The 17,751-nt window shown below is 50.3% G+C and overlaps 1 protein-coding gene across 1 annotated transcript in view; it reads right to left on the minus strand.

Annotated features, from left to right (window-relative positions):
• Window positions 1-8,861, minus strand: part of Tgfbi (transforming growth factor beta induced) — a 29,756-nt gene extending 20,895 nt beyond the window's left edge. The window contains exons 1-2 of the mRNA XM_028863342.2: window positions 8,655-8,861; window positions 4,028-4,126 (exon numbers count right to left, since the gene is read on the minus strand). Coding sequence (XP_028719175.1) covers window positions 4,028-4,126; window positions 8,655-8,788 — 233 coding nt within the window. The 5' untranslated portion in view covers window positions 8,789-8,861. The remainder of the gene's footprint in view (window positions 1-4,027; window positions 4,127-8,654) is intronic.
• Window positions 8,862-17,751: the final 8,890 nt, after the last annotated feature.

Below are 17,751 nucleotides of genomic sequence, written 5' to 3' on the forward strand. Positions count from 1 at the left end.
GAGGGCTATAAACAGAGCAGTGAGGGTTGTTATTAGTTTCTGATACCTTGCTGTTACAAACTACCTAAAACTCAGTGGCTTAAAATCCTACAAACGTATTGTGTTACAATTCTGAAGGTTAGGGTCAGAAATCGGCCTCATGTGCCTAAAATCAAAGGCCATCTTCCTTTTAGAAGCTGCCAGGACACTCCCCTCTCTGCCCTTCGGCTTCTGGAGGTTGCTGGATTGCTCAGCCTTTGGTGACATTGCTCTAGCTGTGGATTTCGACACGCCCCTTTCTCTGACTCTAACTTTCGCCTCGCTTTTACAAAGACCCCTATGATCCCATCAGATTCTCCAAAGGTAGACACCCCAGTTATGTCTGTGAAGTCCCTTTTTCCATGTAAAAGAATGTATTTACAGGTTTCAGATTAGGATGTAGGCATCTACATGGGCTCATGAAAATTCTCAACAGAACAAAATTCCACATCAGCTACTACTAGTATATCAGTAGACTACTAGTTTACAGAATGGTCTAGATCTAGAATTTTTAGAAAGCATTGCCTCATGGGGCATTTGGAGTATGCTCAGTCTCTGTTATCTTAGAGCAAGTTATGGATGGGGACAGGAAATACACACAGGCGTGGTCTGGGGACAGTGCAGCCTGCTTCTGACCACCTCTTTCCCTCTTGGGACCAGGAGAAGGGATCCATGGGAGGGAGAAATGGAGGGCTTCTTTGTGCCAGAATGACATCTACTAGAAGTAGACCTTCCAGCTGACAGGAAGGCGCCACCATGTCCCCGATGGCTTCAAAACATGTCCGATTTCTGCTAATGCTGAGGAACTATGTTATGTGGCTGAAGGGCAGAGTAACACCAGAAGCTGGAGAAAAAGGAGGGTCCTGTCAGTTCCTCTTGGCTCCAGAAAATGGCTTCTCACCTGTGAGCCATGCTATCTGCCAGGGGGGCAATTTGAAGACTTTGGGATGGACTGCTGCCACCCCCACCTGCTGGCTTCCACATTGGCCCTCTGTATCACCTCAGGATGCTGTAGCTCCAGCCATGGCTATGACATCCCTGTTGTGTCAGCTTCAACCTGTCTGTTGAGCAGACCCCCCATCCCCTGGCCTCAGATAAGAGGCTTCTGTCTAGACTCTTAGAGCCTAGAGCCACACATAAAACTTTTATGGTTCCCTATCCTTTTATGGTTGCCTGAAATCACAGAGCAGGTCCTGTCTGTCAGCCACAGGTCTATTGTCTGATCAGCGATTGCGTCACTCTGGGGCTCTACAGCTCTGAAGTAGAGGCTGAAGTGAGCTGCTAAGGAATAGAATCCAGTCACGCCACCAAACAGGAGACCTTTGCTGACCAAACCCTGCCATCAATCAGTGTGACAGCGTTCGCTGCTTTGACACACAGCACCAAAGTCTCCGATTCTTCTCTCCTTGGAAATGCAGACAGCTAGTGTTGGGAGACTCAGTGGCTTCACCAGTGTGGCAGGGACCACACTGAGTGCGGCAGGGCCACCCCCTACCCTCTGGAAGACAGCACCCAGAGCCTCACAGGCACAGACAAGGGGTTCTAGGCTCCATAGTCACTAGGCCTGTTTCCATGTCTCTGGTGACCTCACATGGCAAGATCTTTACCTCACACTTGGTGCTCATCATCTGTTTTCGGGACCAAAATTTCCTTCTGGTCTCAGAAGTACATACTTCTGCTGTAGCCCGCCTGACATCTGGCTGAGAAAACGCCAGTGCCCGTGCTGGTTTGTCAAGACAGTCCTCTGTTCCAAGTGTCACGCTTCTAGTTCCCACTCGTCGTCAACTAAGCACCTCTAGGGACCCAGTCGCCATTAACTCCGGCCAGTACAGCCCCCCACCTAGCACTTAATTGTGGCCATATCAGGTCAGAAATAGCTCCCTTGGAGACCTCCCTCCTGTGTTCACTGCTCTCCTGAAAAGCTCTTAGTCCTTGAGGACCACAGAGATGAGGTCCATCTCTCCCTCTTCCCCTCTTTGTCCCCTGGGTCTCTTCCAAGGCAGCTCCATCTCCTGAGGCCAAGGCTGCACGTGATGTTCCATCTGGGATCATAAAGTTTCTTATCAGCCCATGTTTTCCTCATCTCACTTCCTCTTTTTTAGGCTTCCCAAAGCCCCAGCCACATTCAGGAGTTGGATGTGAATGTTTTTTTCTCTTAGCTTTGTGATCCAGGTCAAAGCCTGGATGGCCTTGGGCCTTGACTGACCCCCACTACAAACACCATTCTTCCATCCACAACCCCATCCATCTTCCCCTTCCTGGAGCTGGTGGCCGGTGCCTGCCTCCCCCACCTCCTACACTCACTGGGGTGAGAGGGCTGCCCCAGTACGTCACTGTGCTCTCAAAACCAAATCAGGTTAGAGGAGAGGACTCTACCCAAGACCATCTGCCAGCCCCCTCCTGTGGCTTGTGGCTCATCCTGGCACACAGAGAAGAGACATGGGTAGAAGTCAGTAAAGCAATACAACTCACTGTCAACATCATGCGTCTGGGAACTCTCAAGGAATGCCATCAAGCCGCCATGAATTCCTCAGTCAAATTCCATAAGACAGGCTCATCTGACACAGCATGGCAAATGCCACCCTGTGGCCAGCTTGCTACAGGTGCCCTGTGAAACCTGAGGCTCTGACTTGAAGATCTGCTGCTTGGCACCAGCATGCTGGCCACCTTCTGAGAAGCAATTGCGTGGGATCTGACTTCACGTTTAATTAAGCAACTAAAGTTTGAGTAGATCACGTATGCACCTATCAGTACTGGAGGTAATTGGTTTTTAAAACTTGGGTGTCCTGCAAAGATGTTCCATATAGAATTTGCATAATCGCTTTTTGTTATAAAGAGCACGAACTTCTGCTGAGCATCTGTTCACTGGATCTGAGAAGGGTCCCAGCTCACACCTTGCTCAGAGACTGGGCTGCCCACCGGCTGTGCACCGCTGCCATGGACTGTGCAGAGGCTCCCAGAGAGCTGCTGGTCTCACTCCTGCTCTATGAAAGCAGGATCAACAACTGCTTAACATAATCTGAGCCACACACTGTGGTGTTCATGTCAACGAACATGTTAAGGGAACATGTTTCCTCCTCTCAGCTGGAGACAGTTGCTGAAAGCGATAGCAAAAGGAACACATTTTAAAACTCTCTCACACTGGGACAAGTTCAGGGAAATTTCCTATTTTGCTGAAAAGAGGAAGGTCAGGCTCCCGCAAGTAGCTCAAGCGGTTTTGTATGGCACCTCTTCTCTTCTGTGAGAGACAGTCAGTTCTGAGGTCTATTGATTGTCAATGCCAAAGCTGATCAGCTTTCCCAGAGTTCTGTTAGAACATGCATTCGACTGTTCTCCCCAGGCAGCCAGGCAGTGAGGGCAAAGGCTACCTCCCTCCATGAAGAGAGGCACCCACAAGGCCTACTGTGACCATCACACTCTGTGGGTGTGCCCTTCTCTGTGTGTGTGAGCTCCATTTGCATATTCTGGGGTTTGTAGTTAGGACGTGCCAGGTACCATATCGTCCTCTTACGTATATTGGTCAGTTCAACCCTCCTTCTGCTGTGTCCATTTTGCACAGGAGGCAACTGAGGACACAAAAGACGAACCCTCCCCAAGTAAGCGGCGGAGCCTGAGTCTTAATCTGCCGCGCTGCTCCCTGGGGTTCGGACTTCTAGGCACACTGAGACTTCCTGAAGTGTTCGTTCACCTGGGCACTTGCTGAGCAAGGCTGACCTTTGGGGTAAGTTCGCCAACAGCTTTTCATTCCCAGGGTCACATAGCTTCTCCTCTGAATAGTTGTATCATTTAGTGAAGACTGAGAGAAACACACACACACACACACACACCACAGAGTGTGGCCTCCTTGGCAGCTGACTTATACACATACAATGGTGGCTCTCTCTCTCTCTCTCTCTCTCTCTCTCTCTCTCTCTCTCTCTCTCTCTCTCTCTCACACACACACACACACACACACACACACTGTGGTCTCCTTGGCAGGTGGTGGTCTTGGGAGGCTACAGATACTCACGTGGACTTGCCGCAGATCTTCCTCTGGTACCACTGCTTGCAGTTGGTGAAGTATTTCTTGTTGGTTCCAATGACCTTCTGTACAGCGCATACATTGGGACTGGAATCAAAAGTAACAGTGTTAGTGAGATGGTCGCAAGCCAGCCCACACTGAGGTCCGTCTCACATGTGAACCTCCTAGGGCCAACAGCGCTGTCTAGAGAGAGGAGAGACAGCCATTTTGGTGGTTTGGGGTAAACTCTGGCATGGTCTATGTATATCTTTCTTTCCCATAAAAATCTTCTCCTCAAATAAATCCTTCAAGTCTGTCTTACACACTAAGCATCCTTCTCTGGCACAGGCAAATATTAAGTGTAAAGCACCTTAAAGTCTAGGTTACCTGTTACAGACAGAGAAAATGAGCAAAATCCAAGCGACATTGCTGAGCTGTGCCAGCCTTCCTCTCTATCTGTACCTGCCCTGAGCACAGACTTGGCATCCCAGTGTGCATCACAGGTCCTGTTGCCAAGAGGCTTCCAGCACCTCTCAGCCAGCTCCATAAACAGACATGCTCTGCGTGTCTAGACCAGCTGCCTGGCTCCTGGGACAACACACTGCGAGTATCCACCCTGTAAACCAGGGTGCGCGGCCAGCTGCTGTCAGGACTGACAGGGAGTACTCTCCCACTTAACCCTCCATTACCCATTGCTCAGAGCCACCCCCACATCCCCCAGGAAACTCCTGGACAACACTTTCCTTTCCAGACTCTAACCTGGGGTGCTGGCTTTATTTTGTGCTGGGTACCAAAGAGAGCCTGTGACTGATACGTCATGAATGTTACCTCTCTCCAACTACCCTCAAAAGAACTGTAAAGACAAGAGTTCTCGGCCGGTTAGAGTCAGTATGGGAATAGGCTCATTGGAAACAATGTATAACAATCTCGTTTAAAAAGATCTTCAATAACTGTGGGAAAAACACACTCCCTGGGTTTCTGCTGAGAAGGCTTCTCTGGAGCCTTCTGGAGCCTTTGGTGTTCTGGAGAATGCTATTTGAATGTTTTCTTCTCCTGAGCAACCAGAGTGGTGTTCAGGCCAAATGATGGTGGCATCTTCTTTGGCGCTCCGGGGCAAGGGAGCTGCCATGTGTGATCACAAAGGCGAGGCTCTTTCTGAGCAGGCAGTAGCCATCTGACTAAACTGCAAGTCAGAAAATCAAAGAAAACGGACTGAGGGTGTTCACAAGATTTCCATGTGCCCACAGCTTCAGGTGCATTCAGATACAGGCAGCCTCAATAGCAACTCTTAACACCTTAAGAATGCATTGCAGAGGCAGGAGGATTGCTCTGAGTTCAAGGTGAGCCTGGGCTACACAGTGAGTTTGAGGGCAATCTGGACTCTGTTTCAATTAACTAATTAACTATAACTAACTAACTAACTAACTAACTGTGATCCACAGAGCACAGTATTTGGGGGGATCTGTAGCTACCATGTCATTATTTGGACAGTGTCCACAGCTAGATGATTGGGTGGTTGTTCGCTCTGACCCATTATTTCTCCTCCCCGTTTCTTCTCCGTATGAAGAATACATTTTTGTTTTTGTTCAACAGACAACAGTAAGTGAGCAGAGCAGGCGTGATACTAGGAAAGTGACGGTGAAAAGTCCAGCTTGACAGGTGACCACAGGTAAAGGCTGGGCCAGCCCACCTTAGTTGGGTCTCACCAGGTGCTTAGAGACTCTGCAGCCAGTGATCCACGTGTTTCACGGTCCTTGAATAACCCCTGAAGAGCTTCCACAGGCCACACTCCAGCCCCAGATCATCCTTCCCACTGTACAGCCCCAGCTCTCTTGTCCAACTGAGCAGGAAATAATTACTGTGGATGAATTCCCTGCAGCTCACCATGGGCGGCCAGCCGCTCGTCAGTGAGTCTCTGTGGACTTGGCTCCAGCATTCCTCTCCTCTGCGGAGAGAGTTTGCACTGCTCCTGCCCTGTGACAGGAGCAGAAGCTGGGGGTGGGGGGAGGTGGGGGGGGGGTAAGCTGTGTCTATACTGAGATGTAATCAAACCGAGCAGGCCATTTCCAGGCTTCTGCCCTAGGACCGGCAGCCCCCCTGTTCGACGCGCATCTGAAAAGCGAGGGCTTCCAGAACTTCCGTCCAGTTTCTGTTGATGCTGTTCAAACGTGCAGCTGCGCTCTGCTCTCACTGCTTTCGCATTAGCATGCCCCATGCAAGAGTAACACAGAGGCAGCTGGGAGCCAACAGAGCACCCAGCGGCCCCCCCTCCCTCCCACCAGCTTTCGGGGCTTGCATCCAGGGGCTATCAGTGTGCTGGGGGCAGCATGTGGGGAGGTGAGTGCATCAGGGCATAGGTGGCCGTGCACTGCTGCCCAGCCGCTAGGCACACTGTCCTTTCTCCCCCCTCAAGGGACACCCCGCACTTCTTTAAACTTCCCCTTTCTTCAGCTCTCACTTTGAATAAAGGGCTGGAACTGGAACAAGGTTATCCATCTGCACGGGGGGCCACACCCATGTGTGCAGGCCAGGCAGTCCCGTGGTTCTTTAGGGACAGTTAGATCAGAATAAATGCAACCATGCCCCAAATCATTGGCTGTGGTTTGTGTGCCTGGGCATCCAGATTTCCCTTGGGGAGGGGTGCGGATGTGGTCTTCCTTTTATTTATTTTGAGATAGGGTCTCCCTAAATTGCCCACCTCTTGCCCCAGCCTCAGGAATAGCTGGCCTTAAAATAATGCATCACCCTGCTTAGCACACATCACCTCTCCATCACTCAGCCTGTCACAAATTACTGTAGGTTTTCCAACCTAGTGCAAGAAGCACAGGGGATACATCAGAGAAGCTGGTCTAAATCATTTCCTCATTTTGTATTTGGATGGGGAGCACACGCCACAGTGAGTGTGTGGGTCAGCAGACAACTCTTGGGAGGGAGGCTGGTTCTCTCATCCCTTGTGGGTCGGCAGGCTTGGCAGCAACTGCCTTAGCTGAGCTACCTCGCTAAGTTTAAATGCTTTATTTAAATGCTCAAGTTTTCTTGACAATTGGTATTCTGGGCTCTGAAGGGAAGGAGGGTGGCTTCAGCAGGAGACCATATGTGGTGTCTTTAGAGACTTCACCGTGGCTGTGGCCTTGCTGCTCTGGGTGACAATGCTGCAGCTTGTGTGTGACGTGGAGCTCACACATCACACACATCTTCGAACCTGAAGGCATCATGCAAGAGAGGCAGCTGGGCCAAAGGTGAACCAGGCAGGGATGTAGCTCCAGTTGTCATTGCTTGGTTTTGAGGCTTCCAATCTGCGTTTTTCTGATCTGTCCCCTCAACCCTTCATGCACACAGCCTAAGCAGCAAGTGACCCCAGGACCTCTGCACTGCCTCCTTCCTTTCTGGAGGGTGTGAGGCTGTGGCTCGGGTCTGTAGAGCGGTCAGTCCTGCACCCATTGCTTGCTTCCCCACAAACCCTGAGACCTGGGAGGCTATAAGAGACCTGAAAGCCATATGCAGAAAAAGGGTGACTGCTCCCTAAAAGTGCAGCCTTTACCCAAGTTCAGGACATGCCCAGTGTTGGGGGCTGCAGTTTTGTCTGGGCCTAAAAAGCCAACCCTCACTAGCCACATGGATTTCTCCTTCTCCTTCTCCTCCTCCTCCTTCTTTAATCTGAGTACAGATCTGTCTAGTCTCTCTGAGAGTTGGGCACAGCCTGGGGGTGTGGGGCACCTGGACCACTCCTGAAGTCATTATTCCACTCTTTCCACAGAAGTTTCCCAACGATGTTGATGCAGCCAGGTAGACTGAAGTGCCAGGCTATGTCTGAAGCAGGCATGGCCTGGTTGTGTGTAGCAGTTCTGTGCAGACTGTGCCCATGCCAGGCTCTTCATCGGGGCATACCCTTGGCCAGAGTGTGTCTCCTAAAGTCCACACATCTGCACTGCCCAGAGGAATATCTGAAGCATTAATGATTCGCATTGACAAAGTTGGCCATGGCTTCAAGACAGATTCCAATCCTGACTCCAGCACTTTCTGCATGACAGGCTGGTACCCTCTCAGGTCTTGGTTTCCCAATGTGTCTAGCATGTATAAAGGGTAGTGAATTTTCCTGCTCTTCTTTTACCAGGTGCCACACTGCTCTTGTGGCACTGTTTGGGGATGAGTGTCTGGGTGCAGAGCAATGCCAGGTGCATAGGAGCTGTGGGCATTTAGGGTCCTACTACCTGGTGTGACCAGTCTCACACCTGGAATCACTGGACAGTGACCTGGCTGGCTTCCCCTCTGCAGAGGACACCTTCTCAGGGTGATGGCGATTCTGTGCTGAGAGCTGCTAACGCCCCCTTCTACCTAGAGTTAGGAGAGGAGACTGAAAGTCCCCTAAGATGTATCATAAACTTTGGTCTGAGTCTGTGGTCACTGGTCAGTGTCCCCAACCCTTTTGCCACAAAGCATTCCACTAGGTCCCCGCATCTCATCCTCCCACGGTCCCTCCCTCCACGCAGGGCTAGTCTCTCTGTGTTCTGGCTGCTTTTCCTTCGGGCTTTGTCCCCTGAAATTCTGGCCTACTATGATGATGTCCCCAGCGGAGTGCACTGGCAGCTCAGTGACCTGTCCTTGCACCGCCCACCACGGAACCGCTGGGGCTTACCCGTGTTGGCGACCCCGGAGTCGACTGTGCTGCAGAACCTGCTGGTAGGGCGACTTGCCGGGACCTGCCAGGGTCGCGGTGGGGCCCAGAGCCAGTGCCAGAGTCAGGGTCAGCAACTGCACCAGGAGCGCCATGGAGCAGGAACACGCGCCGCCGACCCAGGACGAAAGCAGGCACGGAGGCGGTAGCGAAGTGAGAGCGGCCAGGCAGTGCGCGTTGGTTTTAGTAGCAGGAGGGAGGGAGCGGCCGAGGGCGGGGAAGGGCGGCCGGCGCCTCCCAGGCCAAGCCACTACTAAGCACCCGCGCCCTCCTGCACCGCCCAGCCTGCTCGCACACCCTCCTCCCACTTTGCACAAAGTGCGGGTCCAAAGGAAGGCGCCCTCCAGTTTCACTCTTTTTTAAATGTTCATGCCTGGAGCCCAAAGACACCTCCCTACCAGACTACAGGAAGACAGAGGGTCTGTGCCGACTCCCACAAGCTTTGACCTGTCAGACTGGTCTCTGCCATCCAGTACAGATGCACCAGCCATCTGTAGAAAAGTGAGGAAGGGTGGGGTTCACACCTTGGCAATCAGGAATCCCTCACCTGGCTTCGGTAAAATCTGTGAATGCCAGATAGATGCTGCAAAGAGAGGGAAGAGCTAGGAACATGCCCTGGAGGAGCTCAAAGTATGCAAGCAGTCACATAGTAAGGAGGTGAGTACTCACCCTAGCACCCATTAATCACCCTCCCATTACCTGGTTCTGCTAGCCCCAGGGATGAGCTCCCAGAGGTGGAGAGCATGGGCCTGGCCAAGAAGACACCATGGAGAGAGGCAGCTGGGGCTCCTGCCTCAGGCAGAGTCTGATAGCATCTGCTTTTAGATCTGAAGGCTGACCAGGATTTAGCCAGGCAAAATGAGGATGGATTGAGAGGACCCGAGCTATCCAGTTGACGGAGGCATGCTAGGTAGAGTAGGGCAGAAGAAGACAGGAGTGGAGCAGGGCCCAGATCCAAGCTGAGAATCCTGCCAGTGTTAGGGAAGCAAGCAAATGGCACAGCCAGTGTCGTGAGCAGGCTTTGAGAAGACCAGATAAATAAGGCAAGACAGGAGACGGAAGGGACCACGTAGGAACTTGAGCTACTAGCAAAGGTGGGGATGGAGGGAGAAGTGATGGAGGTATGTCTAGGAGACAGTAGTCTCAGGGGGACATATGAGCTACATGTGATGGCTAACTTTGGTTACCAACTGGCTTAGACTGACAAATGCCGGGGCATCAGTGAAACCCAGCTCTGAGTGTGTCTACAATGGTGTTTTCAAAGATTAGCCGAAAGGGAAAAACCAGTCTTGAATAGGGATGGGATCATGCCACAGGCTGCGGTGCTGGGTTGGATAAAGAAGGGAAAGAGAAGGTAAGAGGAGCATGAGCAGTCTCCATGCTCTGCCTCATGATCTGCAGAAATGTAAGCAAGCAGCCTCTACTTCCTGCCCTCCCAGTCTCAATGGACGGCATCATCTGAACCGCAAGCCATTTTAAACTGTTTCTTGTCAGGTCCCAGCAGCGAGCAAAGTTACCAATACACTATGTACAGGGGACAAAGAAGAATCAAGGATGAGTTAGGTGTTTGAGATTCAGGCATCATGATGGCTGCTGCTGCTGATGTTTTTCATATGAAGGGCATGGAGACAGGTATACTCTGCCAGGGAAAGATGAGTAGCTTGGGACCTGACGAGTTTGAGGTACACGTGATTCATCTCAGTGGAATGTCTACAGACAGCCTGATCCAGGGCTTGAGGGAGGGGTAAAAGATGGAGATTCAGACCTGGAAGCCATTCTCCTTTGAGGGGACACTAGCAAGAGCTAATCAGCGATTTGCTGGAGGGAGGTACCAGCAGAGAAGAAGCTGACAAGCCAGTGGGTGGAGATGCATTGGGAGGAGGGAGGCCTTGATGGAGGAACTCTCAACAGAGAAATGCTGCACACAAAGCCGGTACAAACAGCCTCTGCTCTGCTAGAAAGCAAAACACAGCTCTGAATTTGACGACTGTCTGGTCTAGGATGCTAGAAGACACCCATAGAGAGTCAAGTGCAGACCTGATCCCAGAAAGCATCCCTCAGGCCAGGAAAACCAGCAGTTTAACTTGGGAGAAGAGTCTGGGAGGCACGTTCCACCTTCCAGTCCAGCACCCCCATCTCTGGAGATGGAGGGGGTCTGAGCGAGGCTAGTGATCTCAGCCACCCTCACTCCCCTCTATAAAACTAACATTGGATGACTCGAGTTTTTCCATGAGCTCAGTGAGGAGATCACAGTAATGCTTCAGTTACTGTTTAGATATTTTTAAAAATTCCACCACAAGCTCCACACCACCCCTCAGCATAAAAGGGAGTAATGTAAACATACCCCCCATGGTAGTGGCTGCTGCTTCAAAGACGGTGATGTTGCTGTGTGGGGAGGTCCTCTAGCCCCATGACCTGGAGCTGCCAGGGCAAAACACAGTGCTTTCATTTAAGAACTTTTTTTTTTCCTTTTCCATGTTAGAAAATCTAAACACAAGAAAATGAGGCTTGTTTGGAACAATAATTACTAGACTTTTTCCAGGTACTTTAGAAAAATGACCGCTTTTGTGTTCGGTGGCACATGCAAGATCACCAAAAGCTATTTGAAAACAACTTTGGGACACTTGATAATGAGCCTTCAGAAGCAGAAGACAAGCCAGTGTTTCCAAGGAGCTTTTTTGCACGGGATCCCGTGTCTATGGGTGAAAGGTGGGCATCAGGCCAACTCAGGCCTGGCTGTACTGCTCCCAACCCAAGTGCTTGGGCACCAAGAGAAATGGCCAGACCTTTTCCAGGGGACACTCAGCCTCTCTAGCCTGCCCCATACACAACCTGGAAGGGATAGTAAGACATATTTTGCACAGGATTTCCAAGAGCATGTGTGTCAGACCTGGGAACTGCCGTTTCTTGCGTCACCCATAGTGTGACCTCATGTAGGGAACGCAGGCAAGAACACAGCCCCATTTACTAGAGTGAGGGGATGACCATGGTGCTGTGTGAGATTCCACTTCCCAGAGCTCTCCCTCAGCCTTACCACTCCTGGTGTGACGTACAAAAAGCAGCATCCACACCGCTGGAGAATGTGCTAGAAATGCAGACTCGAAGGCTCTCTTCATACCTACAGAATCTGACTCCATATTTTGACAGGGGCCCTCTGTGATGTTCCCTAGAAGGCCCGGCCTATGGGGTCATGTTAGATAGGTAACCTTCAGGTGAGGGCAGAGTATGAATCAAATGATTGACCCAAAAGTTTTCAAATAGCTTTTGGTGATCTTGCATGCGAAACAACCGCGTAGGAAATCTCAGCTCATGCTGAGGTTAGCCCCCACTGTGGATGGCCATCAAGGTGTGACCTCCAAGTAGCTATTGCTCTGGGTCTTGTTGAGAGTCAGTGTCCTCTACACACTGAACAGGGAGAGGAAATCAGGCTCCAGGTCATCTTCTGTTCTTCATCCCCGCTTCCAAGACTCTGAGGGGCGAGGACAGACCAGAGTTTGTGGCGGTAAGATCTTAAAACAAAGCCACAGCTTTGGACTTCCCAGCTGATGGGACAGCAGCCGCCCCAGCCCTGAAACAGCAGTAGGGGCCCAGGTTTGCTCTGCTCAATGACTCGCTGTGTTCCTCCCTCCTCCAAACACTGGCGTTCTTCAGGAGAATTTGCCAAATGCTACTTGCTGGTTAGAACCCAAATTTGTTTTCCAGGGAAATTGACTTTCATAAAGAGAGCTTCATTGATTTGGCACAGCTCTAACCTCTGAGAAGAAGCCAGAGGCATTCCTGGGGCTGCTTTAATTGCCTAACCTCAAATCCTTCTGCAGAGTGATGCCCACAGATGCCGGTTCGCTGGCTTGGGAGACCAAGCTTACCCACACCATTCAGCTTCCCTGGGTCTGTTGTCCTTTTCTCCAAGGCAGGCAATGGCCCCAGAGAGCTGGATAGCACCAGGTGGCCATGCATTCCAAAGTCCAGGAACCCACACAGCTCTCTGGGGTGACATATCTTTTGGTTACTCTTGCCGATGGCAGCATTCAAGGTAGGAAACCCTGTGTGGGGGTTTCCCTTTCCTCCCTTCCTGGTCCCATATGTCCTCTGTGACCAAGACAAAGTTCTTTCCAAATTTCTCCTCAAAGTTTCTGTTCCTCTCTAACACTTGAACACCCATAATCCTCCTCTTCTTGACCCACAGCCAGCTCCTTAACACCATCTCCTACTCTACCCCCTCACCCACGTTTACCAGCAGCCTGTCTATCCCAACCACCAAACACTGCTCTCCTAGACACTCCTGACAGCTACTATTTGTGGAAGAAGATCCAGACTGCTCTGTTAATTTTTTCTTTCAACATATAGAAAAAGGAGCAAAACTTTATTACATTGTTACAAAAAAGTAATTACACTTTTACAAAATAATTATTACAAATAAGCCACGTTATTACAAAGTGTAGGGGAAAGACTAGCTCAGTGGAAAATCCATCGTATCACCTACAGCAAAAGATCTCATGACTCCCTTCCCTCCTCCTGTGCACCCGACACCCGAGCCCCCTTCGAAATCGTTCCTGATTCCCCTCATCCGATTGCCCACGTGCACCATTGTCAGCTCCTGCTGGCACCCCTCCTTCTCTCCTCCCACACACCCCCACAGCCCCAGCAGCTTCCCCATGCCTTCTTTGTCTTGTGCATACATACTAGCACTTTTATAACCAACTTTACCATTAAAAAGTTTTGCTCAGGCAAATGACTTAATTTTTCTGGGCTGGAGCATTTTCAGCTGGCTTCCCTTCCTGGGTTTCCCCACTTGACAGGCCTCTCCTTTTGAGGGTGAAAGTCTGTCTTGACAGACAGCCTGTGTGTTTGCCCAGTGGTCTTTTTATACACCCCATAATAAGACAGCATGGAAACAACCTGATATTTATGGCCCATCAGTGGCCTGCCCTGCTGAGTTTTGAAAGGTCTTGTCTAGATCGTTTTTGGTGTGTTCTTGCTGTTTCCAATGGAGAGGCCTGGACCAAAGAGGGACTTTGGTGGGATTGCTTAGGGAGCCACTCGCCAGCCTGTCGAGGACTACACTGTCCTGCGTGGCCTCTGGCTCTGCCTACAACCCTGAAGGGCTCTAAGGAATGTTATTCCTGGCTTCCTCTGCTGACTGCCCACTGAAAACATCCCATCCAAGCACGAAGGACTGAGAGTCCGAGAGTATGACTCCCTAAGTCACACACTGACTCTGGCTGGTCCTCAAAACCGTGAGGAAGTCAGTCTCTACCTCCTCAGCTGTGGTGTTGTGCCAAAGACAAAGGCAAAGGCAGACTGCAGCAATGGTGACTGCCGGCTCTGCTGAGTCCCAGATCCTAAGAATGCTCTTCTCCAGGTGCCAGCCACTCCACCCCAGAACACCCCAGACCTTCGAACCATGCCATAGAAGGGGATTTGTGGAGGAGAGGATGGCAAGATTCTGTCATTGCATTTTTGCCCAGCCATGAAAGGATAGAATTAAATCCCATACAGAGAGCCACATGAAAACCATTTTGGACTGTTCCCAACCCTCCATTAACCACACCCAGTAAGACACTAGGCCCAGTCAAGAAGACAGGATCCAAGGGCAGGTCTGTTGGTATATCTGCTAGCTACACCCTATCCCTCATAGTGAAGGGCACAACATTTGTAGTGATAAAGAGGACACAGATAACAGACTTGGATTATTGTCTCTGAAAACAATGAAAGTAAGGGCCAGCCTCCATGGTCCTTCTAGGCTGTGTGGCGGAAAGACATCCCGAGAAAGGTGGCAGGAAGAACCAGAAGAGGAACATCAGAAATGGACATCCATGTGCACACACAGAATGCTGACCTGTCAATGGATTACCAAAGACATGCATTAAGCCATCCCATCCTTGAGAGAATCCTATGGGTTGGTACTGTTGTCTTCAGTACTCCACACAAAAAGAAGTCAAGGCTGAGAGAATCAAAGGAACTCACAAGAGTGTCCACAAAGCCAGCAAAGCAGAATCAACATATGAAGAGAGCATCCCCCCTGTCCCAGCCTGCTGTACCCCAAAATACCGTACAAGCTTGCCATGTGTGTTGAATATCGGTGTGTGGAATCCTCAGTAGATGTGTGTTGTGTCCTGGTGTGAAATCCTGTGTGGATATATGACAGGTGTCCATGTCAAGGGCTGTAGCATCAGGTCCATGGAAAATGGCAAAGTCCCTCCCTCCCCTCAAGGCTCGGAGGGATAGAAAAGTCTTCCTTGGGGGGGGGTGTCTAAGCATGAATGTTGACAGTGTGTGCAGAAAATGTCCATCATTAACTTTCTCTCCCCAGATGTTCATGCCTAAAGACTGCTCCCCTACAGAGATGACTCCTACAGACGTTAGTTAAACCTGCCTCTGGGTTCAGCTGTATGCCATAACCCCACCTACCTGTTCAATTGTGTATAATCAACACACTGCAATTCCAAGATATCGATTGCAGTTTCTCCATCAGAGAGTCTCATTCACCCAATTCCAACTTTCCTGTGTGTGTGTGTCTTTTCTTCATTCCCTCAATCCTCCAGTCAGGTCTATTCCTGGAGGAGTTGTTCAAAGATGTACCCTTCTCCATGTATGGTGGCTATGTAGCTTTGAAATCCTATCACCTTCTTTGCATAGAGGTTCATTGAGCAAACCCTCCCAGCTTTCCAAAGCTACTCTGGTGAGAGAGGCGGCTTTGGTAAGGAGATTGGTAGCCAAGTGAACTCTCCTCCAGAGTGAAATGGGCCCAGAGCTACTGGGTCAAAGTTCAGATTCACCTCAGAGTCAAGGTCCTCTGAATTAGTGTCCTCAGAGGCAAGTGGACCTCACACAGCAAGTTCCAGGCCAGCCAGGGCTACACAGTGAGACCCTTCTCAAATAAACAACAGTTCTCACCAGCACATGGTCTCTATTCCCAGCATACAAGAACACTTCTTATCATGGCTTAGCGAGTCTCTGTGGTCTGGAGCTTCCCAGGCTCATCAGAGCAGGTTCTAATCAGCCAGCCACTCTGCTGGTCCCCAACTGTGACTTTCTGCACCCACCCCACAACCCTACTGCAGATGCTAACTCTGAAGAAGCATCTAGAATTTCAACAAAAAATAAAAATGTGGCTGAGCAGGTTGGAGATGCAGCCTGGTGATGGAGGGCTTGCCTAGCCCTGGGTTTGATTCCTAGAAGTGAAACGAGGAAGTGGCTACTCACCTTGCAGGGCAATGAGGGACTTCATCTTTAGGTCTGTACTATATCCCTGGTGTCTGCATGGACACCTAGGTAATTTAGGACTAATATTTCACTCTCTGTATCTTAGGGCCTCTTGGAGGGTATGTCCCCCAGTCCTCACACCAGGGATTGTCTAGGCCCCAGGCAATAATTTATTGCCCTAGTTTAAAAGAGACTCTTTTAGGTTTTTTAAAAACATTTTATTTGTTTATTTATTTATTTATTTATCTATCTATTTAGTCATTCATTCATTCATTCACTCATTTTATGTGTGCACATGGCTAGTACAGGATGCATGTCCAGGTTGGAGTCGTTCCTCTCTTTCTACCATGCTGGTCGCAAGGATGGATGTCAGGCGGGACTCAGGCCCCAGGCTTGGTGGTGAGTGCCTTTACCCCTAAGCAATCTCGCCAGCCCTCGGCTTCCTAAGCACACATTGGCAGGTGCCAGCCAGCCTCCATCACCCTGCTTAGACTGTCTAGATCCCTCTTTAGCTCTCTGCACTTAAAGCACTAAGCAACCTCTGACTGTGGCCAGGCCGGGCTGTTTTCCCAGTGCAGCTCACTCTGGAGAAGGACTCACACCCGTGAAGCAGTTGCCATTACTCCAAAGCACCAGAAAATCGCATGAAATAAGAAGGAAAAGGTCCCACGGGAAGGGAGTGGCTCACACGGCCCCATGGATGTGCCACAATACTGCGCCAGGCACATTGAAAGAAAAGACTTGGACTACTTCATTTCATTACTGATCAAATATAAGTTAAACTAATGGCCTTGTCTGACACTTAGGACATCAAAGTCTTCAGACAACAAAAGAGTTACCTCATTTCTAATACAGCAGCCACATTAGGGGCTGAGCTGATCCTATTAGTCAGTCCTTTAAAAAAATGTCCCGACAGTTTTCAGAAGCCAGCACACTCCAGAAAGCAGGCCTTGATGGGGTCTTCTCAGCTGCCTGAGCTAGCCTGTAGGGGCTGCTTCCAGACAGGAGTGAGTCATGCCTGGCGGGAGGTACTCAGCCCATGAGCCAGACGCAGACGCAGTGAAATCAGCGCCTAATACGAGGCTCTACGCAAAAGCAGCTCCTAAGGGAAGTACCAACCACATGCCACACCATACAGCTGGTGTGGGCAGGGAGGGGGGCAGGGGTCCCAGCATCTTCCCAGAAGAGGTGATTCATCATCCGGGCAAGAGGAAGCCATGTCAGCAAGGTAGACTGCAACTCCTCAGGCAGAAACTGGAGCCAGGACTGCTGGGCTGGCTTTTTGGTTCTTGTTAGTACTTGATGATTTGGGAGACTCAGGAGAGCCCAAAGAAGTCATATTTATATGTACTTATTCTGACTGGCCAAAAAAACAATGCCACCCTGACTTTTCACATTAAACCATCTTTTACTCTCTTCTCCATGGTATAGCAAATACTCAATACCCCAAGGCTTGATTCATTCAGTCTTCTCAAAATTAGACCTGATTTTTCTTTGGGCCATGTCTCCAAAAGCAAGAAGCCCTAAAGTAGGCCCCAAGGACTTGTGGATCCTGATGTCATCTGCAGGACCACCAACCAGCATCACGTGTTGGTGCTGTTCAGGCTCCTGCTGAACTTCCTGGTTGCTTGCAGTTTCAAGGAGACAAGGAAGGATGAGAAGTGTGTGTCTTTGTGGCCTGCAAACACCCAACTCTCTCTGTGTGACCACATCCAATAAGTGCAAATTCTGAGCCCTTGGGACTACGAAGCAGAGTCAGCCAAGTTTGGGAAAGACACGGACCTCAAGGCTGGGCTCCCAAAGGCTTGGCATGGGGATTAAAGTACAGCATGATGTGCAGCTTCAAACAAGT

The sequence above is a fragment of the Peromyscus leucopus genome, chromosome 5, assembly GCF_004664715.2.
Source record: "Peromyscus leucopus breed LL Stock chromosome 5, UCI_PerLeu_2.1, whole genome shotgun sequence".
Lineage (NCBI taxonomy): Eukaryota > Metazoa > Chordata > Mammalia > Rodentia > Cricetidae > Peromyscus > Peromyscus leucopus.